Source organism: Gavia stellata, chromosome 2, assembly GCF_030936135.1.
Source record: "Gavia stellata isolate bGavSte3 chromosome 2, bGavSte3.hap2, whole genome shotgun sequence".
Classification (NCBI taxonomy): Eukaryota; Metazoa; Chordata; class Aves; order Gaviiformes; family Gaviidae; genus Gavia; species Gavia stellata.
The window spans coordinates 40,499,330-40,526,215 of NC_082595.1; the positions used below are offsets into that span (position 1 = coordinate 40,499,330).

The window sequence follows — 26,886 nt, forward strand, 5'->3', positions numbered from 1 at the left end:
AAATAGCATTTATTTTCCTGCTTGTTGTCCTAGTTTGATTTTTGGCTTTTTAATTGATAGCATAATGTAGGTGTGATAGTTCATATATGTGAAAGTAACTAATTTTACAGCTAATGTATACATTTAAGTATATGTTCCAGCAACAAAGTTTTCTTCTTCCTCCCAAGAGAATTTTTTTACCTGCCGATGCTTAGAAATACAGCAAGAACTCTCTCAACAGTACAGTCTTCCCACTTAAATTTTACTCCATTGATTGGTCTGTTTTTCCATCTTTTCTTTTTTTGTAATGTCTCTTCCTAGAGATCAAAGACATTCTTTGCAACCAGAAAAGTAAAGATTTATTGATTCACCTTACAGGTGTTGTCTGTCTTCTCATCAAAGCATCCATTTTTCTCAAATGTTCAGTGTAAGTGCTTACCTGTTTCTCATGTCCAACAGCAACTAGCACTACTAAACAAATCTGCAGCGTGGTCGTTACAAACAAGCCAGTAGATATGGAAGTATTCAAAGGAATACAGAACAATGTAAAACATCCATGGCAGCAGTGCAAGACAAAACATCCATGGCAGCAGCGCACGTTAAATAAGCCCCTGATACTTACTTCCTAAGTGTTTCAAAGCAACATTCACAAGAATTAAGAAGTGGTAGTTTAACTGTGCAATTACAGTTATGACTTTATCTGGTGAAAGTTGTTGGATATTTCTGTTTAAAGTGACTGCACTGTTAAAGTGCAGTCCTAAAGGTTTACCTTTTGCCGTCTCTTTTTTTGGTGCTTAAACACTAGCCCAAAGTGGAATTATTTTTTGTATCATATTACTGTTCTCTCTTTCAAAAATGAGGTGTCATTCCTAACTTTGTCTTTGCTCCAGGTTTTGTGTAAGTTTGTGAAGGATCTGTGCAGTGATGCTGTAGAACTCTGTAACTAAAACCGAGAGTCCTCTCCAAACTATCAAAGAAGGTCTGCTCTTTCAGCCAGTATGTGGATATTTTTTTATCAAGGAATGCAGTGGGATTGGTTATTGATTGTCAGATTCTGGCTTTGTGCTCTTGTCCACACCAGAAAGATTAATTTCCATATTTCAGCAGATGCCCTTTGCTGCTGGATGCCAGCGACAAAACGAAGCCAGTAAGTGTAGGTAACATTCAGGCATTCACCCAAGCCTTTCCGTAAGTGGCAAACACATCTGAATGCAGTCTCCTGAGCAAAATTTCCAGCTGCAAGTGCGCAAAGATTATGAGTCAGGCCCCCTAAACCAGGATGCATTTTTTAAGCCTAAAAAGGAAAAAAGTGATTGCTTTTTAATTTCTGACCTGGCGAGTTGCATTTGGGTCATGATTTCCCACTTTTCTCCCAAACCACAGTGGAGAGAACTTGGTATTGCTTAGAAATGAAGAGTCTCATGTGATCCCATGAGCAGGATCTTGGGGAAGCACCCCCTTCCAGCCAGGTCCATAAAACAAAACAGTGAACTGGCAGTACCACCCCAAGCCCTCCTCCCTCCACTGCTGTGCTGGCAATGCAGCCGCATGAGGGAATGAAATGTATTTCTGCTTCAGACAATGCCCAAGGACAAGAATAGCTCCAAATAAGCCATCAGGACATATTGGGGACATATGTTGTATAAAGAGGATGAAGCTATGAAACAGCTCAGCGCTGAGTGAACACCATTCACCCTGCGCATGGTGGGAAGCGGTTCTCTAGGAAAAATAGCATGATCGACTAATTAGAGGCTATATCATAAGCCATATGTACAAGGGGGTCAAATTAAGATGAGCAATCTTAATTTTGTAATTTCTGTACTCCTCTAAAACCTTCTCCCCAGTAGACAGCAGCCCCGCTTTAATCGTCCCAGCAAAGCCACAACAAGAAGAGTGATCCCTCTGTTACCCCACAAATGATGTTACAGGACTATAAAGGTGCCAGATCTTAATGCTGCGTTCCACTTGTCTAAATCACCATAATATTAAACCTTTTTGCTGCTATCATCACCGTAAGGACAGCTATGGCAGTCCCAACACAGCCTGTGTGGGCCATAGGGGCCCTGGTGAGATGAGACCCCTCGTCCAGGCCCCCCGAGAAGCGTCCCGAGGCCTGCCCCAGAGGAGGGCCGCGGGCAGGGGGCCGTGGCGGTGCTTCGGGCAAGTCAGGCCCGACCGCTGCTCCCCGCGCGGCCGGCTGCGAGGGCAGACCCCTGCGGCGGGGGACAGCGCGAAGCCCTGACACGGCCTCTGCCCCACGGGTACCGGCCCCGCTCCCCGCGCAGCCCCACGGCCCCGGGGGGCCGCCCGCGGCGGCAGGGGCGGGCCGGGGCAGGTGGGTTAGGTCGGCCGGGGCGGGCCGGGCCCCGCCGCAGCCAGGCCGGTGGGACGGCGGCGCCCGCAGGGGTCGCTCGCGCGGAGGCAACGGGCGCGTCGCGGGGACCGGAGGCCGGGGGGGGACCGGAGGCCGGGGCGGACCGCGGCGGGAGGGGGGCGGCGCGCACAAGTCGGCCGCGAGTTGCAGGCGGGCGGCGGCGGAGCACTGGCTGAAATTTGACACCGGAGCGGGAGGCCGAGCGGAGAGAGGGAGCGAGAGCGGCGGAGGAGGAGAGGAGCCCCAGGGAGCGGGATGGTGCCCACCTCCCTCCCCTCCCCTTAGCGGCGCTCCGCAGCAGCCGTCGCCGCAGCGCCGGGGACTCTCGCCTGCTCGCGGGGCCGGGGGCAGCCGGCGATGGGGACGGGACGGGTCCCCTGAGCTCCCGGGAACTTTCCCCGCCGCGGGCAGCCGGAGCCGAGCAGGCGGATGGAGGATGCGCTTGCCCCGGCGGGCTGCGTGACCCGGCGGCGGCGAAGGGGAGGATGAAGAAGAAGCAGCAGCACGGCGGCGGCGGCGGGGACTGCCCGGCGCCCCGGCCCCCCGCGGCGGCAGCGGCAGCGGCAGCGGGAGGGGACCCGGGCCCGGGCCAGGGCGGGGGCTGGAAGAGGCGGCGGCCCCTCTCGCTGCTGCCCTTCCTCTCGCTGCGCGACTACGGCTTCTGCATGGCCGCCCTGCTGCTCTTCTGCCTGGGCTCCCTCTTCTACCAGCTCAACGGGGGCCCCCCGCACTTTCTGCTGGACCTGCGGCACTATCTGGGTAAGGGCGGCTGGCGGCGGCGGGGACTTGTTACGGCTCCTCCTCGCCCCCCGTGGCGGCCGGGCTGGGGCCTCCCTCCGGCGGGGGGGCCGCGGGTCTCCCCGGCTGACCGGGAGCGGGACCGGGGGCGGCGGGAGGCCGGGGATGCCCCGGAGGGGTGGGCAAGGCGGGACGCGGGGCAGTGAGGTCTGACACCGAGGTGGGAAGGGCCGACGGCCCCCCGGGAGCAGGGCGGTGGGGGTGCGCCCGCTCAGAAGTTAATTTTGGCGAGAAGTGGAGGCCCCTGGAGACCCGTCCTCAGAGCCGAGGCAGATCGGTGGCCGGGGGCGGCTCTTTGCCCGGTGACCGTCGCAGAGCGCGGTCCGCCGGCTACCTCTTGCCGTCAGGTCGGGTCTGAGGCGGCCGCGGAGCGGAGGGCAGCGCGGGCTGCCGGTGGGTCGCACAGCGGGGCAGCTCGGGCGTAGCAGTCCTGTCAGCGCCTGCCCGCCCCGCTCAGGTGCGCGCAGGGGGTGTGCTGTGCCCGGCGGGGAGGAACGGGATTGCAGATGGCTCGTGGCAGAAAATGCTGTTGTTAAAAAAACAACAAACAAACAAAAAACCCCAAACCCCACAAACAAAAAACCCCAAGCAAACAAAAAACCCAAACACGTATACTTTGTGAACCAGGCATCCACCCATGTGCAGCTGATCTGCTTCTGGAGAGAAAGGTGTGCTGGCAGGGTCGGAGCAGCAGCGCTGAAACACTTCAGCTCACTCCAGTGCTTTGCCACAGCCTGCGTGACCCCAAAGGAGGTGCCCCGGTGGAGTCGGTACAAGCCCCGTGCTGTGGCCTGTCGTCCTCGTCCACACATTGACCACAAGTTTGCACGTGGTTTTTCTTTGTGCCCAGTTTCCACATCGCTAAATGTCGCTTCCCTGCTTAACAGAGAAGTTGTGAGTATATGAGAGGGTGTATCGTGAGGTCATGTAAGTACGTCAGACTGGCAGGACTAGGTCAAATAGGGAACAAAAGTTAAAGGTTTCTCTGTATGGGAGGATTACTACAGAATAATTTGCGGTGTGAGTTTTTATCACTTTAGCTACTCTGTGTTATTCGCCTGTGAAGGTAAGCCTTTGGTTGTACACACTGCGGAAGGGCAATCCATGAGAGACGGTGTTAATGAACAAAAATATAGTACTTGCATTTTGGAAAAAAGAAACTGAAAAATCTATGCCTGTGTGTACATATTTTATGAACATTTAGGGAATACAACTCTGTGTTGCTTTTCTTTAAGAGAAAACTATCCCATGTCTTCAGTTAACTGATGAGAGGGTGTGGAGAGGACACAGCCAGGCTCTTGTGGGAGGTGCAGGGCAGTAGGACAAGAGACAACAGACACAAGTTGCAACAAGGGAAATTCCAATGAGATACTAGAAAAAAAATTTTCAACGTGAAGGTGGTCGGACATAGGAACAGGCTACCCAGGGAGGTTGGGTGTCCCTGCAGTTATTCAGAACTCGGCTGGACAAGGCCCTGAGCAGCCCAAGTCAATTTGTCCCTGTTTTTTTGGGGGGGATAGGACCAGGTGAACAGAAGTCGCTTCCGGTTCATGTTATTCTGTGATTCTACTGTAACTGGAGAAAAAAAAAATCAGTGAAAATTCAAGTGAAAACAGGAGAAGAAATGCTTTGAATATTACTTCCCAAACACAACAGAGTATTGCCTTTTGGCCTGGGTTTTAATGACCTTTTTTCTTCCTTTAATGTTATAATTAGGAAGAAATTCCTCCACTGAAGAGGAAACGGACACATTTTCCACCAAGGTAGAAGCAGGTTTTGCTTACAATTGATTGACTCTTTAATGGGATCAAGTACACATCTTTTTCAGAGGGAAGTTGATGTCAATCCTTAAAATTTAATCTTCATCAAGAATGAACATTACTTGGGTTGTGTGGGAATAGACTGTGAGAAACACAGAGTTACACAGCTTCTCACTTTATGGCCTTTTGAGGGATTCGGAGAATTAAACTGGGATCTGCTACCCTAACCGCTCTAGCCAGTAGTTGTGTCTCTGCTGGAAAATCTTCTGAAGCCTGCAGATGAAAGGGTTGGAAACCACTGCATCTTGGTGGATGGGTCATGATAATTTTTGTGAGGTGCTCAGCAAGTGCAGAAAAGCCTTTATTGTGTGTGCCTGAACGTGATGAGCCTCTGGGGAAGGAGTGCAGTCTTCTTTGAAAATGGTTTGGGGTTTTTTTGAAGTGTTGGATTCTCTCAGGAGAAGGCAGACAGATCTGTTAATATCTATCTGTTAATGAACTTCTCCACTTGTTATATCAATTAGTATAGGCATTTCCTCTCTGGACCTGGGTCACCTGGGATGTTGAGGAGACAAGGACTTGTCTAACATCCTGCAGCAGGCCAGTGGCTGAGAGGGAAGCAGAGTCCGTGTGGCTGGAGTCCTAGTGCCCACTAAGCAAGCAGTGCCACTGCCTCTGCAGAGAAGTGGAACATACTTTGTCTGGATGCCAAGATGCCTGTTTGCATTCTGCTTTCTCAAGTTATTTTATGCTTCCTCGGTGCACAGTTTCACTTGGGTTGTCAAAGTTGATCCATGTGGATGATGTTGCTAAAGGTGGTTTGGTTTTTTTTTGTACTGAGTGTAGGTTTTGCAAGAATGGTGCATGCTCCTTGAGGTATCCAACTGGGAAGGTTTGCAAGTTATGAACAACTTTTTTGTAACCAGTAGTCTCATTGTCTTCCAGGGAACTAACAGAACTGTTTGGAGGAATAGGTATTGGACATCCAGTCCTGCTATCTACCAAAGCCCTACATATGTACCTATGTGTTTTATACAACAGTTGGACTACTCAAGTCTCATGACATTAAAAAATTAAACTTTTTTTTTCCCCCTGAAGCCACTGATCCAGCGTACAAGCAACTCTTTCCTTCTAGTCCTTCCAACCCACAATGTATGGTGTTAAAATTTAAATCCCCAAACAGAAAGGAGCAGTTAGTTTGCAAACCACATTTGCAATGTGTGGATTTTGCAACCGCCCTTATTGCATTTAAATATACAAGAACTGAGAAGGACTAGACCAAGTGGAAATTTGATTTCTCTGTTTTAACTACTTTGTGGCCTCCACAACGTGGGGAAGGGTCATCTTGTCCGGCTTTGGGTTTTTTATTTGCATTGTGAGTTTCAGTGCGTTGCTTGTGGTTAGTGATGTTACTCTGGACGGAATGCTTGGATGTTTTTTACCTCAACTTGAAAGGATGTCCCTAAGTAACACAACAAAACTTCAATCGCCATCAGGATAAAAATCACACCTGCATCAGGCAGGTGTGTGCATAAAAGAAAATCTAGGCAGTGTGAAAACACTGGAGTTGAGAAACTTTCATTTTGTTCTTGTGCTTGCATCATACACTGTGGAGGAGGAGGAATAAGTTTATTTTCAATGGACTTAAGTGTGAAGATTTGCTAGTTCTATGAACTTTCCTTTGATGGTGGTGGGGATGAGTGTATTTTCAGAATATTCGGACTATTAGTAAATTTGTTTTCTCCTCGACCTACTTCTCTGGTGTCTTGGACCAGCTTCTCTGGTGTCCTGTCCATATGCATCTCCCTTTTTGTTTGATTGCCATACTGATTGGGGAGAATCTGTTGGAAAAAGATTATGGCAGCTCGTAGGGAAGAAGGCAGCTATATTCAGTATTTCCACTTTGCATTGCCTTTTCTTCTCTTGTAAAACTCTAGCAGAGTCATACGGAGCAAATGAGAGTAGATTAGTAGATACGAGGCTGTGCTTCATTATTTATCCCATTCTGACTTCAAGCTCATAATAGTTGAGGACAGAAAGGTCTGTGGAAAGCTAATGGTTTCTGCTGTCTGTTCTGGCTGTGGTTCATAGGAACATGGCTCAAGTTTCACGCTGTAGTCATCCCATCAGGATAGATCTGGAGCCCTGGTTTTCAGCGTGTAATTGGTGGGGGCGTGGACGCTAGTGGGCTATTTCTAAAGAATCTGTGGAAGATGCTTAAAATCCCGGCTGCTGCCAGTAGGCTTAAATTTGCTGTATGGGGGCGCATACCAGTCCTGGACCATCTATGAGCTCCAGAAAACCAGAAAGTTTAAAAACTGCCAGGCTTTCCAGTAATAAACTGGAGTATTGGGACTTGCACAACATCTATGAGGTCTTGCTTGTTGATTCTGCCAAGGTAATCCTGGCTCACTGATCAAAAACCAACTCCAGCAGTGGGAGGAAGTGAGAAGAGTCTTCCCTTAGATGAGTAAGACAGAAATCGTAAATCTTGGACAGCCCTGTGGCTTTTGGGGAATGCACTGGGGACTCCGCTCCCTTGCAACTGCGGTGGTTTTGCATTGCTTTATTCTTCCCTGCTTTGGCTTGTGATATATACATGCTTCAAAATACAGAAATGAGTATTTCCAAGGGCTGGTAGCAACCCTCTAATGGCCAATAAAAAAAAAATATTTTGATCTTCACTATTTGCAGTGCAAACTTCTTGTTGTTCATGTCAATTAAAGTATTTCCCCTGTTGAATTCCCCAGGAGCCGGCCACAAAGTACATGGATTTGATTGCGTGTGGAAGTTGCCCGTGCTGTGTGCTTCCTATGCAAGACAAAAGACTTACGTGGCTAGTTGTGTTTTTCAAACAATCTCTAAATTGTCCCTACTCTCACTCTTCATGCCACTGGAAGCTCTCCGGTATTTTGACCGGATGTGCTTGGTAGGCTTAAAGTTGTCGCAACAACAGTTATGTTTATTTTGGACACATGGGGGAATATAACCATAGTTGTGTCAAATGGAAGAAGCAGAAAGAAGTCTCTTTCTGAGTATTTGGGGAGATTTTAACAAAAATCTTCAAAATATTTTAAACTAAACCCAAAGTGAATTTTTTTTTTTAATTGAGGTAGTATGAATTGGCTTTATTTTAGTAGGGTGTTTTGGGGCTGGTTTTTTTTTCTGAAGTGTCTGGCTTTTTCCTGTTAACATGTTGAGAGGGGCAAAAAAGAAAAACTGACTATCCAAGGGAAACAGTAAAAGCGACTGACAGTGTTTTGTATACAAATTTTATTCCTAAGCTGTAGAATGGGGGGGAGAAAACAATTGGTTTGGTTTGGTTTTGTTTGGTTTTTTTTTTATTATTCTGGTAATACTGTATTTATATCTAAAATTATGGAAAGCACAGAATTTTTCAGGGCAAGCCTTCCTAAACAATAGAAGCATGTAGCATGCTCCATTATAGGTGAGCAGCATGCTGCTTTTTTATGGCCAAAAAGAGTTGTCTCATCCAGTTTTATTTTGCACATGGATCATGAATACTTTACAGTTTTGAAGGCCCCTCAGATGTGTGAGAAACACACTCAAGGAAAGACAGTCAGGTCTATGGATGAGGTTTATTGTATGGTGACGCAATACCTATTTCTGAAGTGAATATACTTTTAACAAGGCCCTGGTTATGTTCTTATTGACAATTGTTTTTCTTATTGTTTTCAAGAATGTATAGTGTTCTTAAATGAGCTCTTCCATACTTTAAAGCATTTTGATTTTTCTGTGGCTTTTCAGTGGATTGTTTAATTCCATTACATTTTAAAATTCATTAACATTGTAAGGAACTGAAAGGTCAGTTTAGAAGCTGCTTCCTAAATCTTTGAAAAGAGATTGCCTGAAGCAAAATGACAAGTCTGTAGCTATATCTTTCTTAATTAACATTTCTGTCTTCTTTGGACTTCCTCATTTTGCTGTCGTAATGTGATACGTATTATCTTTTAGATAAAATATGTTTGTACTTCCACTTATGTTGCTAAGCTCTCAAGTTATAAGTGAGCTTTTTTGGAAGACAAAAGATGTGCCTCATCTCCAAGAAGCTTTTGTTTAAAGACTGCGTGATGCTCATCAGTCACAGCTTGTCCGATTGTAAGATTAACAAAGGTCTACCTAATGCATGATGCTGTCAAGGAACACTATGGAGAACCAGAATGCGCCTCATTTTATGACCGACTCGAGCCTTTTCCTTTCAAAAAGATGAAGTGGTCACTGGACTGCATTATCCTAGCTGGCCATAAAACACTGTGTACAGTGAAGTCATAGCAAAAAATGTTTAAGACTGTGTGAATGTGTTGTGATGATATTCTAAATACATTTGGAAAATTGTTCAGCATTTATTCAGAGATGTATTTTCTGCTTTCAAAATCAAACTCCAGTCTGGGAATCAGGTACTGCATATATGCAGCTGTGTACATTTTTCTGTTTCATATTGTCAACTTTGTTGACAAAGGATTTGAAGGATTAGCGCAGTTCCTGATGAGAGGGGATATTACTACAGCTCTTTGAAAAATTTATTTGGTTTTGGTTTGCTTTCAGATTATATGACAGTGGGGTATACACACCTGTGAGAGGACAAGTCTGCTGCTTAAATGGGATGCTCCACTTGGGCTTGGGGAGATGAGGGAGGCTTCAGTTCCCTGCCCTGACAGACTTCATGTGACATTGAACAAGCTGGGTGTTAATTCTGCCTGCATTTAATCCCCTTTTGTCCAAAAGACATTTTGAAGTTAAATGTGTAACAGAATATGATATTCGCAGATAGTACAATGATCGTAGCCATAGAAATACTTAAAGGAAAAAGATACTTGTGATAAATCCTATTGTCATGGAGGGACTTTGGCCACATCAAAGAGATGAGGCAGATGGAGAGTGTTAGAAGGGAGCTCCTGTGTAGGCTGAGGCAAAGTCAGTGGTCCAGCTACTTTTCTTTCAAGGGTATTGCCACTGTTCATTAACACAGTCTTTGTTACACAGTCCTGAAGTTTTACTTCAGGAGTTATTGCTATAATTGGTTTCTAGAGTCTCATCAAAGGGCATCAATTTTTATATATGTCCTCATATAGAAGACTTCATATCCAGGAGAATGTAGCTGGGTCACTTATTTCTTGTTTGCAGCGGTGCTGTTAGGCTTAATTTGCAAAACTGAAAGTAAAAATACAGTTCCTTGAAGCTTTGTTCATGTGAAGTGAATGGCAAGCACTTTGTGCTCTATCAGAGAATACTCACGCAAAATGAATCGTGGCTGTCATGGGAGGAAAAAGGTGGTTGATGCAGTGCTTCTTGTATTTTCATGCGAAATTAGGGAGAAGGAAGATTGCTTTTGCTTAGGGTTTGACAAAGAATGATAAGCGTTAAAGGCTGCCAGAAAGGGAGACTCTGTAGCAAAAGTAACTCATACAAAAGCTTCAACACTAAATGCTCTGTGGAGAAAATAAAGGCTGTCTAATTGTTTTTTTTTCCTCTTAACTCTAGTCAAGGATCTGAGATTAATGTCTGTGCTAGCTCTACTGCACTGATTCCTGCTAAAACTATTTTGAAATCAATAGCACATGTCAAAATCAGCAATGACAGTAAGTGGAGATTTTTTTGTTACTTAGGTATAGGTGTATATTGTCAAAATTTGTAGAACATGTGGTGAAGGTATAATGGAGGGACTTGATTTTTGGTGGGAACACTGTAAAATGATTGAACAGGTCAAGTAAGATCCTAGGGCTGTTCTGACACAAAAGCTTGGAACACTAAATACAATGGGATAAAAAGAAAAAGAGCAATGCATTTATTTTTCATATCTCGTATTTTTACAGTATCCTCTTCTACCCCCTGTTCCTGTTTCCAGCTGGTAATTGATTCTTTCTCCCCCATCCTCTTCTTCTGATCCTATAATTTAAATTCATATATTAATAACAAGAGAGAGTTTCTAATATCTTTTGTGTCTGGCAAGAAACTGGAATTACTGAAATTGCTTGACCCTGTTTTGTATGATAATCACCCCAATTTTTGGACATAAATTTTGGGCACTTAAGAGAGCCCTTCTTTCTGGGTTGTTGTCTTAGCCTCGTGTGAAAGTACTTGCACGCTGATAGCTTCTGGCTCCTGTAACCCGTTCAAGAAGAGCACTGCTGGTTATTTTGGTCTTGTAGCCATCCCTCTGTGCGAAGACAAGTTTGCAGGTGAGATGCAAGAGTTCATCTTTTTATCTTGGACTGGACAAAAAAATCTGTTTATAGGGTTTTTTGGAAGTTATGACTTTGCACCTGCTGCTGACCCCCTGCGAGTGCTGTCTTAAATTGCAGCACTGTGAAAGGAAGCCCTGTGTGCTTCCGCTGTTACGAGTGCAGCCAAGGGGGTGAATAGCCAGTCTGTGTGCTCATGCGAGTTTGTATGAACACACTTACCAAAATAAACTACAGCATTGTTATTCAGGGCAGATAATTTTTAAGGATGCGTTTGCAGCCAGTTCTAATTGGATTGTCTTTCCTGAAGAATTGGGTGGATGGGGGATGTCCCCTAATCCCATTTGTGTGCTGTTGCGCTTTTGGAGCAGTAAGTTTCGAAGCCAGGACTTGCAAGGGTCCAGGGGCTGCTCATTCTTACCATGGAGGCAAGAAAGGGATGAGAATAATTTTGCAATTAGTGAAAATTAAGTGCTTCTTTGGATCTTGCTGTAAGATTCTTATCACCCTCAGCTATTTATCTGGATTTCCTGTCTTATCAGTGAGGGGAGAGCCACTTCCAGGTCATTACAGTTTATGGTAGACATGATGCACGTAGAATCAGCCCGTTTCAGAGATGTCAGTTGTCTGCAGCCTGTTGCCATTAACTTGGAAGGGAACACCAGGTTTGAGTATGCTGCCGCTGCCTTAGCCACTGCCGACTTTCCCTGGGCAGCAGAGGTGCTTGCCGGTAAGATCTAATCTGACTGGTGCAGCAGTGGCTCAAAAGCATAAGCTAAAAGCTTGTGGCTGCTTTTTTTCTTATTGTTAGTTTTTTTAACTTTCAAGTGAAAGCTGTGGAAAATGATGACACATGACTTTTCACCAAGGAAAGTTTCCCCGTCATTATTGGTGAGCAGGCAAGTAGATTTTCAAACATAACTTATGTTTATATAATGAGGCATTTGTTTTTCTTTGTTTTAGAATCTGGGTTAGAGGATGTTTGGAGACTGGAGGGGTGGATAGGAAGTGGAGAGCAATTATTTGACTGAAATTTGTTTTACTCTCTTGCTCTTTAGAGCTGCACTGAGGGAAACAGACCCTCTTGTGTGGAAAATAGTTGTTTAGCTTTGTTTGTAAGTGTGGAAGCACAATGATTAGGTTTATCACGGTTTCTGAGTACTAATGCTTTAGGAGCAGACATTTGGATGTTTGCCAAAGCTTGCTTTTTATTACACTTAATGATTCAGGGTAGAAGTCATCAGGAGGCTGGGTTGGAGATCATGGAGCCCATGCCGGTTTGAGTAAAGAAGCAGTGCATCTCTGCCATATGTAAATAGTATGTTTTAGCACCCCTGAGAATGTTTATTTTAAAAACCTCTACTGGTCAAGTGAATGGTTGGCTCAGTTTAATGTATCTGCGCCAGAGAGAGAATGCCAATGTAGCCTTGTACTCGTACAAGGTCACCAAACTGCTAGCAAGTGACAAATATGTAAGATGAGCTACCAGTGGCTGGATTAAAAGCTGCTAGTCAAGGGGATATGACTTATTATTTCTACTTTTTTTTTTTTCAATTTGGAAAGTCCTGGACATCTGGGGAGGAGGAGGTGCTCCTTACAACTGTCCTTATAGTTTAACAATAGGTATTTCTAAAATACGTACCACAAATTTGTAACAAATGAGTGAATGTTTCATAGCTTTTGCCTAATTACTACTAGGGACTATTGTGAAGTCTCTGTTGTTGCTTGGATTTTGATCAGAATGGCAGGTTACTTTGGAGGAAACTACGATTGTCTCAAAGATTTTTACACAATGTTTCAGCCCAGAATTCAAAGCTTGCTCTTGAAATCTAAATTCTAGTTATGTGTCTTTTTACCTTGTAAGATCTCCTAAACTTTGCTTGGGAATTCTTGTGCAGATTAGAACTTGCGTTGTTTTTCCAAATAGATTTTTTTTTTTGTCTATTCAGAATATGAAATTGTACACCTTTGCTCCATGACAGGGGCTTGCGTTGAAACGGACACGAGATCTGAAGGGATTGAGGCAGATGGGGAGATGTGAAAAGAAACCAAGCCTTATGATGTTGTTTCAGAAAGCATTTGAGAATTGTGTCACAATATACCAGTTTCAGCATCAATTTCGGATGACACAGTAATTTTGTGAATGCCTACAGTAATTGATTAGTGTTATTATGACTCTGTTTATCTCATAGCAATTAGTAGGAGCTGGCATTAAGTATGGCTACTTTTTTCCTTTTTTTTTTTTAATCAGAAAGGAGTTTAATACAGTACTGATGTAGTCTTTTTCTTCAGTCTCATTTTCTCTCATCTGTTTTCTTATTGCCTTCCAAGATGTGAGCACATCCTTTTCCTTCGAGTCCTATTGTATGTACAGAGAGTTGCCCAGTCCTCCTGTTAATCTGTTGCTGTAAAACACTAGACGATGTTTAGCAGCTGGTGGTTTCCAAATCATGTCTTGCTGGTGGTCCTACTTCAACCAGCTTCTCTTTCCTCAGTGGCTTGCATTATAAAGCAAATACTCTTGTCTGTTTTGTCTGACCTACATCTAGAGAAGAGCCATCTGAATCTGTGCGTTGAAAATCAGAAGTAAGTGGGATCTTAGAAGAAGTGTCCCACGAGTAGCCCGTGCCTTTGCATTCTTAAAAGGTAAGAAAAAATACTAATGAGGTGCTTTGAAATACACAGAAATGCCTTGGAGCTGGGATGTTGGTAGACCTCTTCTGTACAAGTTTGATGAGATTACAGGTAGAAATTGCGTTCAGATTGGGCGGTACAGTGCCAAGAAGATATTTTTAAGTGGGAGAGAACTAGTGGGGGGAAGAGGGGACAGACAGGTGTCTTGATGATCAGAAGAAGTTACATGAGATTTAGACGGTGTATGGCTTGTCTATAAGGTCCTGACTCCTCCTTTCAGAGGTTCCCTCTGAAGTCAGCAGGGAGAGGCAGAGGTATCTTTAGCTGTGTCTTTATGACAGTTGAGCCCCTGAATTGTGCACAGAGAAATGCTTGAAGTTTGGTGGGAAGAATCTGGGTCGTCGTGGTATTTATTCTTAGAAACATTGGTTGATGACCAGTGGAAGGCTTCCAAAGAGGAGGAGGAGGAGGGGGGAGAGGACCCTGGAAGTTACCTTAGCAAGATTTTTAGACGGATAGGTCACTTCATGTCAGTGGGTCATTGAAACCTCAGTGCTTAGGATGCCTAAAAATAAAGACTACATAAAGCACTGGAAGAATAGCACTGCAGGGGATATCTGTCCCTGCTTGATAGGTGGATTTGATGCCATGTTTGTTTCTCCCTAAGTCTTGCAGTTCCATGAAAAGGGTGTGCGACAACAGCTTTGATATAATCTGAAATGTTGCAGCAGATATTGTAAGGCAAAGGCTGTGAAATTGCTGACTTCTCAGTTCCTTTCATATGTGCAGCTGATTGTTCTTTCCTAGCAGAACTCTCGCTACAAATGTACAGATTTCTTTTGTGTTGCCTGTTTGGAGATATCACAATAAGTAAATTAGGATGAATAACAACATAGCAGGGCCTAAACCCTACCACCTGTGCTTGTTTGAGTTTCTGGGGTTTTTTTTGTGTTTTGTTCTGGTTAGGGTTTTTTTCCCAGTTGTGTCATTTTGATCATCACTGCATCTGTGGAATAGGCAAATAGAGGTATCTGTATATATAAGTGAATAGTAGCGAGTGTATTAGCTACCATTAGGAATAGGCATGGAGGCAGGAGAGACTGAGAGTTAGCCGCAATTCGAGGATACATTACCACTTACTGGCTGAGGAAATGTTGAAACCAGACGCAATTTGGGAGGAAAGAGAAGTTTGATGTTTTATGAAAATCAAGGAGTAGCTGCTGTAGATACACATCCCCTGATTTTGAGTATTTCCCAACCAATTAATTTTCTGACAGAACTAAATGATTTTCAGCCACTTTCACAGAATCACAGAGTGGTTGTGCTTGGAAGGGGCATCTGGAGGTCATCAGGTCCAACCCCCTGTGCTCAAGCAGGGCCATCTAGGGCTGGTTGCCCAGGACCATGTCCAGGTAGCTTTTGAATATTTCCAAGGATGGAGACTGCACAACCTCCTTGGGCAACCTGTGCCAGCGCTTGGTCACCTTCACAGTAAAAAAGTGTTTCCTGATGTTCAGAGGGAACCCCCTGTGTTTCAGTTTGTGCCATTGCCTCTGGCCCTGTCACTGGGCAGCACTGAAAAGAGCCAGGCTCTGCTTTCGTCTCCTTTCAGGTATTTATATACATTGATAAGATCCCTCTGAGCCTTCTCATCTCCAGGCTGAACAGACCCAGCTGTCTCAGCCTTTCCTCATATGTAAGGTGCTTCAGTCCCTTCAACATCTTCCTGGCCCTTTGCTGGACTCTGTTCAGTATGTCCATGTCTCTTGTACTGAGGAGCCCAGAACTGGACACAGAGTACTCCAGGTGTGGCCTCACCTTCTGGACAAGGGAACGTGATTTGAGAATGTGCGAGGAAAGTCCTTTGGAAAGTAGGGGCTTCTTAGGAGGTCTTTTTCAGCTCATATAAGAGGGAGAGAGAAGTCCGAATAAATACAATGCACTTGCATATTGTCTTGCTGTTGCAGATTTGTTTCTTAAATCACTTTCGAGCTGATGGAAGTTCATGTTAAGAACTGGATAATATTACCACTCTCTTGCTCATGAAGTAGCCATTCTCAGAAGTGTGATTAAATGAAAGCTGAAGTAGTAACTGCTTCTTTCTGTAACTGCGAGCTCTCTATATTGCCTCACTAATAATGAGCAAAACCAGCCACTTAATTTCATCCATTCAAGAATATTTTTCTGGCAGGTCAGTCAAATTCAGCGTGACTTATTTAATCTTCTGATGAACAGCCTTACTCTAGTTAAGCCTGTTGCATTTTCCCCTCTCTAGTTTTGAATTTGATATTTGTCTCATCTAATCAATGAGGCAAATTTTGGCAAAGATCTGGGATTCTTTATAGCTCAGCAGTTGTCTGTTTTTTTCACTGTGCTACATGGAAACAGCTTACAGGTTCAGGTTTTTTTCCCTGGAACGTTTTGGTTATGAATGTTAGAAGCTGAAAGATTTTTAAATAGCATGTAGTGTCTTTCACCTCCTGATCCTAGCTTAAATACAGCTGAGGTTGACAGTAACTGGATCTTATTACTGTGCTGAAGTGTTCAGTGACTCGTGTCAGTTGTGATACCATTGCTGGCACTGTCGCTGTCCTTCTTACTCTGCTGGCTCAAGGATACGGCATGTCAGGCCAGCATGGGAGCGTATAGCAGCAATGGAGGATCCAATGGGTTTTATCTGGTGGGGATCCCAATGGGCTCATGCACTTTCCTCCCCATTTCTGTGTGCTGTGTTGCTGGGCTTGGTGCTCGCGTATGTGCTGTCCACGCTTAGTGCAAGAGGCAAATGAGTCTCAGAAAGATGTTACTGAGCGTTATAAAGCTTGTGGGGGGTGCGGATCCAGCTGTCACCAAGGTAAGAGCTGTGCCTGTATAGTGGATTTCTTTGTACTACCCTGCTCCATAGCTAGAGGTGTTTGTTTGGAGCTATTGTATCAAATGATAAATTTATTTCTTCAAAAAAATAAAAAGCAAGCTTGGAATTTCCTGCTAGGTGTCATAGACCAAGAAATCTTTCCATCTTCTGCAAAAGAAGTGGCTAAGTGTCCTCCTCACTTCCTCTTCTCTCTCTGTCACTACTGACTGGAGAGTGCAACTTTCTGTTTTTTAGCCTCATACAGCAGTTTCCATCTAGCAGGTCAAAGAAGGAGGTAAATATTTAACACTTTTTTTATTTAAAGGGCACAGAGAGGCCATGCGCCTTTCTTGGTGTCATTTGGCTGATCAATAGCAGTATCAAGAGTAGGGTCATGATTCCCTGCATTCTTAGAAGGGCAGGTGTTTGCCTGGAAATGTGTGCAGCATGTCCGACAAAACAATGATGCTCAGCAATAAGGAACCTCTGCTGCTTGCCCTTATGTCAGCACTCACCTGCCTCTCCTGGCTGGGGTGATTTGAGTTTGTACAATCTGTGGGGCTTATATCTGCACAACATTCCTGAAAAGTAGTGAAGTTGTTTTTCTGATGGGGCTTCTGAAGCACAAGATGGTTCAGGGAAGTGTGAAACCAGGTCTACCAAACTGTGCATCAGCTTTTACCTAGCAGAGCTTCCATCAAGCATAGGTATGGAAATTCGCATTTTCCTGTCTGTGGGTGGCAACTTTTTAGAGTCTTTCCTCACCCTGTTCCCATCGGCAGGGAAGCCGGCTACTGCAGAGCCGTACATTGGGCTCGGGGCTCTCAAAATGACAGGGAAACGTGTGGGAGGGAGTGATAGCTGGGAGAGGAAAAAGTGGGGTGAGAGAAGGACAGGTTGCTGGGTAAAACTTTCCCGATTTAAGCTAGAATAGCATACCTTTTAATGTATTCTGCTTAAAATGAGCCCATGAGAGACAGGAATAGTACTGGGGGAGCAGATAAGTGATAAACGGCATGTTAAGGAGCCTGTTTCCACTGAAAAGTATTTCTTGCTGCTTTCTGCAGCTGTCTTCAACACCTCTGTGGAATTTGTTCACCAAAGCCTCTACTGTGGGTGGAAAAAGTTGTATTGTGGCACGGGTAGATGTTAAAACAGCTGCTTTATGTAGCCAACACAGCTTAAAAGCTGTGTAGTCAGCTTCAGAAATGTTTCCTTAACTTACTTATTCTGAAGACAGAAATATTTTTAATACAAAGGAGCTTGTGATGTTAGGGAGTCGATGAGAGGCTCATGCAAATTTTATCCATCTGTTAGGCTCTCTGGCTATTTTTGGCTAAATTTTACAGCCACAGATTTCCTGAATTCTGAGCTAACAGTTGCATTGTATGAGAAAAATGACCAGAGAACTTGTTTTCTCTTTCTAACAGAATCATTACCGTGTCACGAGCACGAAATAATTATGAAACTTCAAGGCAGATCAGTTGAATGGCTTATGCTCTAGCTCTTTGTTCTTGCAGTATGATTATGTTTTGGCTCACAAAGTATGAAAATGTTCAGTTTTCAGGCAGAGTACTCTGGATCCTCATTCAAGCTTGAAATTTCATTTCTGTAAGAAATAAATTTGGTGGTCTCAGACTATTCCTTTGTGAATATGGTCAACATCAAAGAAAATAAGAAACCCACAGTGATTCAATATATAGTTAAGTCCAAGTTAAAAATGACAGGCTTAGCTATTCAGTTGTAATATGGCCCTGGTTAAAAAGATTTCCTTACTCATACTTTATAAATAACATCATAAGTATGGTTTACACTCTTTTTCTCCAAACACCCATGCTTCACTTCTGTTCTAGACTGTTGGCACTCCTGAACTCTGACTGCACTGGGTCCTGCTCACTGGCCAGGCATCTCTTTATTTTCAATAAATCTCTTTTACTTGCTTTAGTGGCATGCTGGTGCAGGGAATGGTTTGTGGATTGCAGAACCGAGGACTTACAGTTCCTGATGCCACATGACTGGGTAGATTTCTTAGTACAAACCTGTGTATTGCATTTGGTCATATCGCACAGAGGCTTGTAATACTGTGCCAGTGACACCTATAGTTTGGCAAATGCTCCTGCTCAAGTGGGAAAGAAGGTTGGAGGGAAGAACAAGGAAGAGGAAATTTGTAAGCATTCTTTCTCTTTCCTTCCTTCACTGTGTTTTTGGACACTTAGAACGAAGTGATGTTAGCACTAGTGTGAGACTTAATGTGTTCTGACTCCTGCAGCTGTACTTCTTTGTGAACCACAAAGAACAGTTTATATAAAGTATAAACTTGTGAAATGTTCTTTTGTGTGCTTTTGAATGCATTGCAGTTTCTTTGACAAAACAAAAAAAAGGCTTTACCAGCTTAAAAATCCTGGAAAGGAAAGGAGTTTAGAATTGGGAAAGTTTGTATTAGGCAACTAAAAAGTCAGAGTTTGCATTAATGGTTCTTATGTGAGTCTTACGAGCTCCAGTCTGCCTGTGACACAAAAGTTAGGTTCCTGCTGAGAGTTACAGTTCAGTAGGGCCTGATGTTTATTTTCTTTAACTAGAAATAACAGAGTGTGTGACCAAAGTAGGTTTATTATATTGGCATGTATTGAAATTTCTTAGCATTTACATTCCATTATTTAATATTATTTTATTTATGCAACTATATCTTCAGTTTGTTTTATTTGGAGTTCAGTCTGTAATGCCATATTTTCTTTTTTAGGAGGAAGGTCTGATAGATTTGTTTCTTCAATGATAATTTTCTTCCTGTGTGTTTTTGAGTGTAGAGGTGGTGCAAAGCTTGGGTGCTGGGTTACAGGACTTTTTCTGTAATAGAAATAAGACATTATCTGCTTCTGGAAAAAACAAGATCAATAATACATGTGTGTGAATATATGTATGAAAATAGAAATCATATTCTAGGTTACACACGGTTTAATCAACATGAAAAGGATGCTGCTATTCATGTACAACATAAAGCTAAAGCATGTGTAATACATTGTTTAAACCTGTGCTTTCTTCTTTGCCTTGCTACTTGTCAGTATTTGTGTCCTCCCTCTGAGGTAAAAATGAACAAGGAATGGATATAAAGAATTAAACCACTTACCATTGGATGTCCTTTATTCATGAGGTTCAGGTGAGAAATGTTTGGTGATGCATCTCCTCCATCTGTGGTAATAGATGGCTGGTATTAAGCAAGGATTGAAGTCATTAACAAGTTTTGTGTATAAGAAGGGTTAAATAACGCAGTAGATTGATCCCAAATACTGTCTATATTTATCTGTTTGATATACTTCTTCTCGAGATGAAAATGGCCAGATTACCTGTGAATGTAGATACCAGTGTGCCTATGAAGCAACTGGTCTGAGGTGCTGTTGAAAGTAACTGATTTGTCTGGGTGCTCTCCTCTTGGAATTCAGGTGCTTATACAGCAATGAGTGTGTCTTGCTCCTGTAAAAAGTTGCTTTATACTTCAATCTTCTTAAATATTTTCATAAGTTACTGTGTGTGAACTCACTGATGACTTTCTGATAAGATCTGTATTGAATTCTTCCTAGGAGGAGTACAGAGAAACTGTTCAAGCATACAGGGATAGGGTTAGGAAAGCCAAAGCCCACCTGCAGTTGAATCTAGCGAAGGATGTGAAGGGGAATAAGAAGGGCTCCTACAGGCATATCGGCAGCAAAAGGAAGAGCAGGGAAAATGAGGGCCTGCTGCTGAATGGGGACAGAGAAGGCTGAGGTACTTAACACCATCTTCACCTCAGCCTTTACTGGTGAGATTTGCCTTCAGGGGTCCTGGCCAAGGAATACTTGCCCTCGGATGCGGAAGATCAGGTTAGGCGACATTAAAACAAACTGGACATACATGAGTCTCTGGGTCCTGATGGGAGGTACCCATGAGTGCTGAGGGAGCTGGCTGGTGTCACTACAAGGCCGCTCTCGGTTGCCATTTGAAAGGTTGTGGTGATTGGGGGAGGTTCCTGAGGGATGGAAGAAGCAAAAGTCAATCCTATCTTTAAGAAAGGCAAGAACAGCCAGCCAGCCTCACCTTGATCCCTGTGATGGAGCAAATAATCCTGCAAACCATTTCCAAATGTATGAAGGAAAGAAGGTGATTTGGAAGAGTCGGCATCAATTTATGAAGGGAAAATCATGCCTGACCAACCTGATGGCTTTCTCCAGTGAGATGACTGTATCAGTGGATGAGTGGAGAGCAGCGGATGTTGTTTGTCTCAACACTGGCAAGGCTTTTGACTCTTGTCTCCCCTGGCATCCTGATAGACAAAGTGATGAAGTGTGGCCAGTGAGGTTGACTGGTAACTGGATGAACTGCCAGGGTCAAAAGGTTGTGAACAGCAGCATGAAGTCCAGACAGAGGCAGTCACTAGTGGTGTATCCTGGGATCACCACCAGGGCCAGCGCTGTTCAACGTCTTCATTAATGACCTGGATGATGGGAAGGAGTGCACCTTCAGCAGGTGCAAGAAAGGTATGGGCTTTGCGGAACGAGTCCAGTGTAGAGCCACTGAGATGATCATGGGGCTGGAGCATGTGTCATGTGAGGAGGGGCTGAGGGAGCTGGGGCTGTTCAGCCTGAAGGAGAAGATCTTACCAATGTGTAGAAACACCTTGTGGGGGGAGTAAAAAAGATGAAGCCAGACTCTTCCCAGTAATACCCAGTGACAGGACAAGAGGCACAGACTGAAATGCAGGAAACTCCATTTAAACATAAGAAAACACTTTTTTTATGTGAGGGTGATTGAACACTGGCACAGGTTGCCCTGAGATACTCAAAACCCATCCCTGAGCACCCTGCTCCAGCTGGCCCCGCTCTGAGCAGAGGGTCAGAGTGGGTGAGAGGCTCTGCCAAGGTGCCTTCCCTCCCCGCCATGCCATGGGGCTGTCCTCCTGGAATCTAACGGTGTGTGCCGACCCTTTAGAAACTTCATTAGGAGTAGGAGTGAAAAGTCAGCTCTGGCGTGAAGCATGGAGAAAATGCTTCCTCTCTGGTGCTAGGAAATGAAAGGGCATAGAAAAAGCATTCATCATACTACTCTGTATTTCTCACTGTAGATGAGATTTTGTAAAATTAAGACTTTGAACACTGTAAGAAAGCAGTCCAGTCCATGTAGCCAGTTTTCACTATTTGTGGTACTGTACTTTATGTGGAGCTGTTTAGACTCCAATGTATCCATGCATTAAGGAAGGTGGACATGATAGACATGTTGCTGATTAGTGGCAGGTCTAGGAACAGAGCTTGGGTCCTAGTATCAGTCTCGGCCTAAAGGAGATTGGTATGTCAAAACTGCATGTCACGTTCATGAATTGCTTCTAAGACTTGAATTTTTTTGCAGGACTCTGGAAAATTATTTTCTAGGAATAGATTAATTGAACATGGAAGAATGTAATTTTTGTATTGCAAAGGGAAGGACAGACTGCTAACTTCTTAACTTTAGACACTTTGAATCTTATTCATTCTTTTAAGCCCAAAGGTGGAATATGCTGCTGCAAACTTTTCTTGATCATGGTGTTCCTTGCACAGGTTTCTTTTAGCAGCTGTGTGAAACCTACCTGTTGTCTTGCATCATGTCATTCTCAAAGGATATAGCAAGTGATTAAATTAGAGAAAAATAAGTAGTGACTTTGGTAATAAACTTCAGTTTATGTTTTACACACAGTAAAATATCCAGTTGGACTTGAGTGTAAGAATCAAAATAATTTAGACCTACAATTTACTGTAGCTTAAGACATATTAGAAGTACTGTTTGATTAGCTTCTGTATGTATTCTACAAATTTTTTTCCAAAAAAGAGTCTTGGATAATGTGTGTGTCTGAGTTTGAGGGAAATCCAACCAAGGATGTGTATGATCACGTTGGGAAGGGAATGCTCCTTAGCGATTCCAGTTATCTTTTACCACTTTTAGTGCAATCACTTTTTTCCCCCTTTTCTTCTTACTTAGAGTGTTTTTCCTCTTTGGTCAGTAGGAGAGCAATTTCTTAGAACAGGGAGGTAGTACAGTAAATCCATTGTGCCTCTAGGACATATTAACTTCAAAAGATATGATGCTTTAGTCTCCTAGCTGAAGTTAGACAGAATCTAGCCTGCTTGTTTTTGTTTCTCTGACTCCAGTGTGATTCTATCTTGCAAAGGCATGGTCTAATTTCTTTCAAGTGAAAAATACTGAAGCAGATTTCTTTCAATGAAATTGATACCTCTGGCAAGTTGGATCTAATTCAGATGGCTGTGCCAAGGATGGGAGTCTTGAAGTTTAAGGAGACAAAAGAAAACAAAGAATTTTTTCAATTATAGTTTAATTTTTAAAAAAATATAGTAAGCTTAGCTTAAAATTACATGTGGATTGAGAGTGGAATTGCTGTTGTGTTAATTTACTTACTGAGATGAGCAGCAATATTCTGATATTTTCCTTCACACACATGACATTCATACTTGGCACTAGTAAGCATTCCTATCTGAAGGAATTTTTCTCAGTTTTTTGCAACACTTTCTGTTTCCTGAAGTGAAGGAAGAGCACCTTGAGCACTTTTGCATCCCTTTTTCTGCAGTCCTCCTGTAAATGCATGTGTTAACTAGATCTAGTCAACTGGATAAGAGATTCTGAGGAAGTTTTAAAGGAAAACCTTTAAAGGGTCAAGACTGAAAGGATTGGTGCTGTTTCATCAGGGCAGGCTCTCATATCTTCGCAGAGGTTCAACAAATGCAGTGATGTTGCAAGTTGACAAAGAATTCATTTGAATAAATCAAATGATAAAATTGAGGGGTAGAATTGCATTTCATTGATTTTTCTTCTTTTTTTGCCCACTTCTTTTTCCTCAAATATCTTAATAGATTGTAGAAGTCTTTCTTGTGATGTTTTCCATTTAAAGAGATACCAAGTACTTTCCTCTTTTTTTAAAAGGCTTTGCTTTCTCTCTTTATTCTCTGTATCTTTCCCCACTGGGTTGCCTACTGATTGCCTAAAACACTGAACATCTGAGTTAGAGTAGCAGGAAAAAGGCAAAACAGCTAACAGTGACTTCTCAGCCTTTAACATGGAGTCTGCTACTGAATCACCATTGGGAGAGACGTGAAGGATGCTTCTGAAAAGAACTAACACCCCAAAACTAGGAAACAAAGAAAAATAAAAAGGATTAAAAACTTCAAAGACAACTTCTGACCTTTGTGGAAGGGTACCTGTCTGTTAAAATTTTAATTACTCAAGTAGATAAAACAAGAGGGCAGCAATTCTCAGGTAACAGGCCTGTGTAATTATCTCTTAGAATTGGCAAATGCTTTGCTGCTCTGGGAGCAGGGACATGCCCTGCTAGTTGCAGGCCATGAAAAAGATCTGTTTCCTTTGGTGTGGTGGGTTGGCTTGTTTAGGAAAGAAATTAAAAGCTTTTCTGCTCTTTCATTGTCCCTTCAGCTGACTCTGACATGAACCGTATTCAGTGATGTTGTTGAATGCTAGTTACCAGACTGCAAGCACAAGCCAAGCGAGAGGGTGGTCTTGATAGGGAAGGGGGACTGTGGTACTGCACCACTGTCCAGTGGTCATTTAAAGCTGATGAATCTCTGCTCTGAGAAATAAACAGTGGCAATAAAGCGAGTTGGAGATACAGGTAAGCATTGATACTGTGATGTAAATATTCAATCCTGCTTTATAGACTCGTATGCTATTTTTACCAAGCTACACTTTGTTGCTCTGTGGAACTGTACGTGCTGTTGCAAGGAATAGGAAATTTCCCGTAAGTAACCTTTGGGTAAGAGTGGTTTCTCAGCCCTTTGTGAGACGGCAACAGCCTAGGAGACAGTGTTCATTATCACTAAATACAAAGTAAACTTCATGAAATACAAACTTTGTTTTAGATAGGCAAGAATTTACAAAGAAGGAACCTTTTATAGCAATAGGGAGGAATAAGAAATTACTTGAGTTTTAAGCTTACTTCTGTTGGTGTGCCGTTCTCTGCACCACATGAACAAGTATCTAGAAGCAACCAGGAATCAGGTGGTATTCCAAAAAGTTAGCAGTGTTTTAAGCTTCAAGGAGAAATGTTTGAAATTGCAGAAATTTCTGAATATCTCTTTTGTGGTTCTCTTAAAGAAATAATTTGGATGTGCTTTTGAATCTGACTTTCTGAAAGTGAATATCAATATGGTCTATGAATTTTGAAATATATTGCAATTGTCATCACATAGCTGACATTTTCTGCTAACGGTTAAGAAAACCCTATAATCTAAAGAGAACAAATAACCACTGCTTACTGTTGGACTCGCATCAAAATCCTTCTCTCTCTCCCTCAGAAAAATGCAGCCGGCTGTAGCTGCCAGCTAATGTACAAACAGAACCGAGAGAGGGAACAGCTGCACTCTGAAAAACGGCGTAGCTCAAAGGCAGCAGCACCCGCCTCAGCTCCTCTGGTGTTTGGTTTCAGGCTAGAATTATATATTTTGGGGTAATTTTACATATGTAAGTAAGCTTTTCTAGGTGATCTGTAGGGTTAAAGGTGTCTCAACTGAAAAAAAAAGTAACAATATGTTGGTTTTAAGAGTAACTTCATCCCATTTTTTTCTTACCTTTGTGCTTCTAGCATTTCCTATGCATTTCTGTGACAGTCAGCGTTTGTCGGATAGGGATTGTAGCTCCAGTATTCTGCAGTCAGCATTCCTGATGCTACTTGGTGAGCATGTGTTGGCCAAAAAAGCCTTATGCCTGGTCCACCTGGACTATGAGTAATATAATCTAGACATCGGTGGCAATGGCCTAATGAAATATTTCTACTTGGTGGGCTGCTGTGTTGCAGAAAGTGTGACCCCTCCATTAAGGAACGAATAGTGTGTGTCACGTTTCAGTTAAGACTGCAGCTGAATCTGCACGTGGCAGATTTAAAACAAGCGAGTAAGTTGTGACTAAAATTAAGGAAACTAGACAGTCAGAGAAAATGAAAGCGGTGAGTATAAAGAGTGATAAGCATGAAGGTGTGCATTCATGCGGCTTTTTGTGTGCATCATGCTGTGCCAAATATCACTCTATATCTCATTGAAAGACACTTAGAAGTTGTCATATGGAAGGAAGTTTTTTACAAACTAGAAACTCTTGACTAACGATCTTCTAGTGAATATAAATTCAATACTGCTGTAAAATCTGAATTCCAATGACTGCTTTAAGTGACTCCAAGTTTTTATATAGTATTATGTCCATCAGTTAATACTGAGAACCAATAGCATTTTTTTTCCGTCACTATTGTGTGTTTTGTTCCAGATGCCACAGGATACAGTACCTTATTTCTGAACTCCACAAAAATAAGCTGAAGACTTTATTTGCTCCAAGCAAACAGGAAATAAATGCTCTTTTGGTTATGTTTTAGCCAATGTGCTGTATTTTAGAAAGGGTGTAACACTGGCATTTTCTAGGTAGCATAGATATAATTTGTCATGCAGGAAAAAAAAGTGTAGATTGTCTTAATTTCCGAAAAGGTAACTTGTTTCTGGGTTCATGTTACAAAGTTCTGGTTTACTGAGGGAGTAGGAATTACTTCTCCCAGGATCATATGGTGTTTTGTTCTCTGCATAAAACCTGGTAATTTTCAAGGGCAAGACAATTGCAATTTGTTTGCTGGTTTTAGAAACTTGGGTGCTGCTGTTGCCAAGCATACGAAGTAATGTTTTACATTGTTTTTTGACAGGGCCACTAACATGCAGCCAGCATCTGTCTGTCTGCTGCTTTACTCATGCCTGGCTCCTGGGAAGTCTTTCCTCACTGGGAAGGTGTCAGGCAGAATCTATCTCCAGCCTTGCTGCCCTGGGATCAGTCATCTCACGTGGCCATGGGGCACCCTGTGGTCAGAATAGCGGTCCTCATCACTAGTTTTGAGCACGATGTGTCTGACGGATCAACATAAATTTTCCCAAATAGACGGAGAAATAGTGCTAACATGTCCCTTAGTAAGAGATCTTCTAAAGGACTTGGTAAAATAGGCATCTGAGTTTAGTAACATCTTCTGTGAACATTATGATACATTAATATACATAATTGAAAGTATATTTCAATTGATAGTGTCCTAAGTGATTCTTGTGGTGTCCCATTAAGTAGTGTGGGACAAAATGAATACGCAAAGTAAACTTATTTTTAATTAACGCTATCTTTGCTGTTTGCAATAACATTGTTTTTGCAAGGTCTCACAGTTTAGGAGGAGAGGAAAAAAACAATAATGGAAGGAACAAAACAATTTGTTTTTAGTTTTATAGCTCATATGAGTTCTATTGC

General features: G+C 43.0%; 1 protein-coding gene across 1 annotated transcript in view; it reads left to right on the forward strand.

The window, feature by feature from the left end:
• The first annotated feature begins 2,838 nt into the window (after window positions 1–2,838).
• UST (uronyl 2-sulfotransferase) overlaps window positions 2,839–26,886 on the forward strand; it is a 174,348-nt gene continuing 150,300 nt past the window's right edge. Inside the window, exon 1 of the mRNA XM_059831314.1 lies at window positions 2,839–3,112. Within this exon, the coding sequence (XP_059687297.1) occupies window positions 2,839–3,112 (274 nt within the window). The remainder of the gene's footprint in view (window positions 3,113–26,886) is intronic.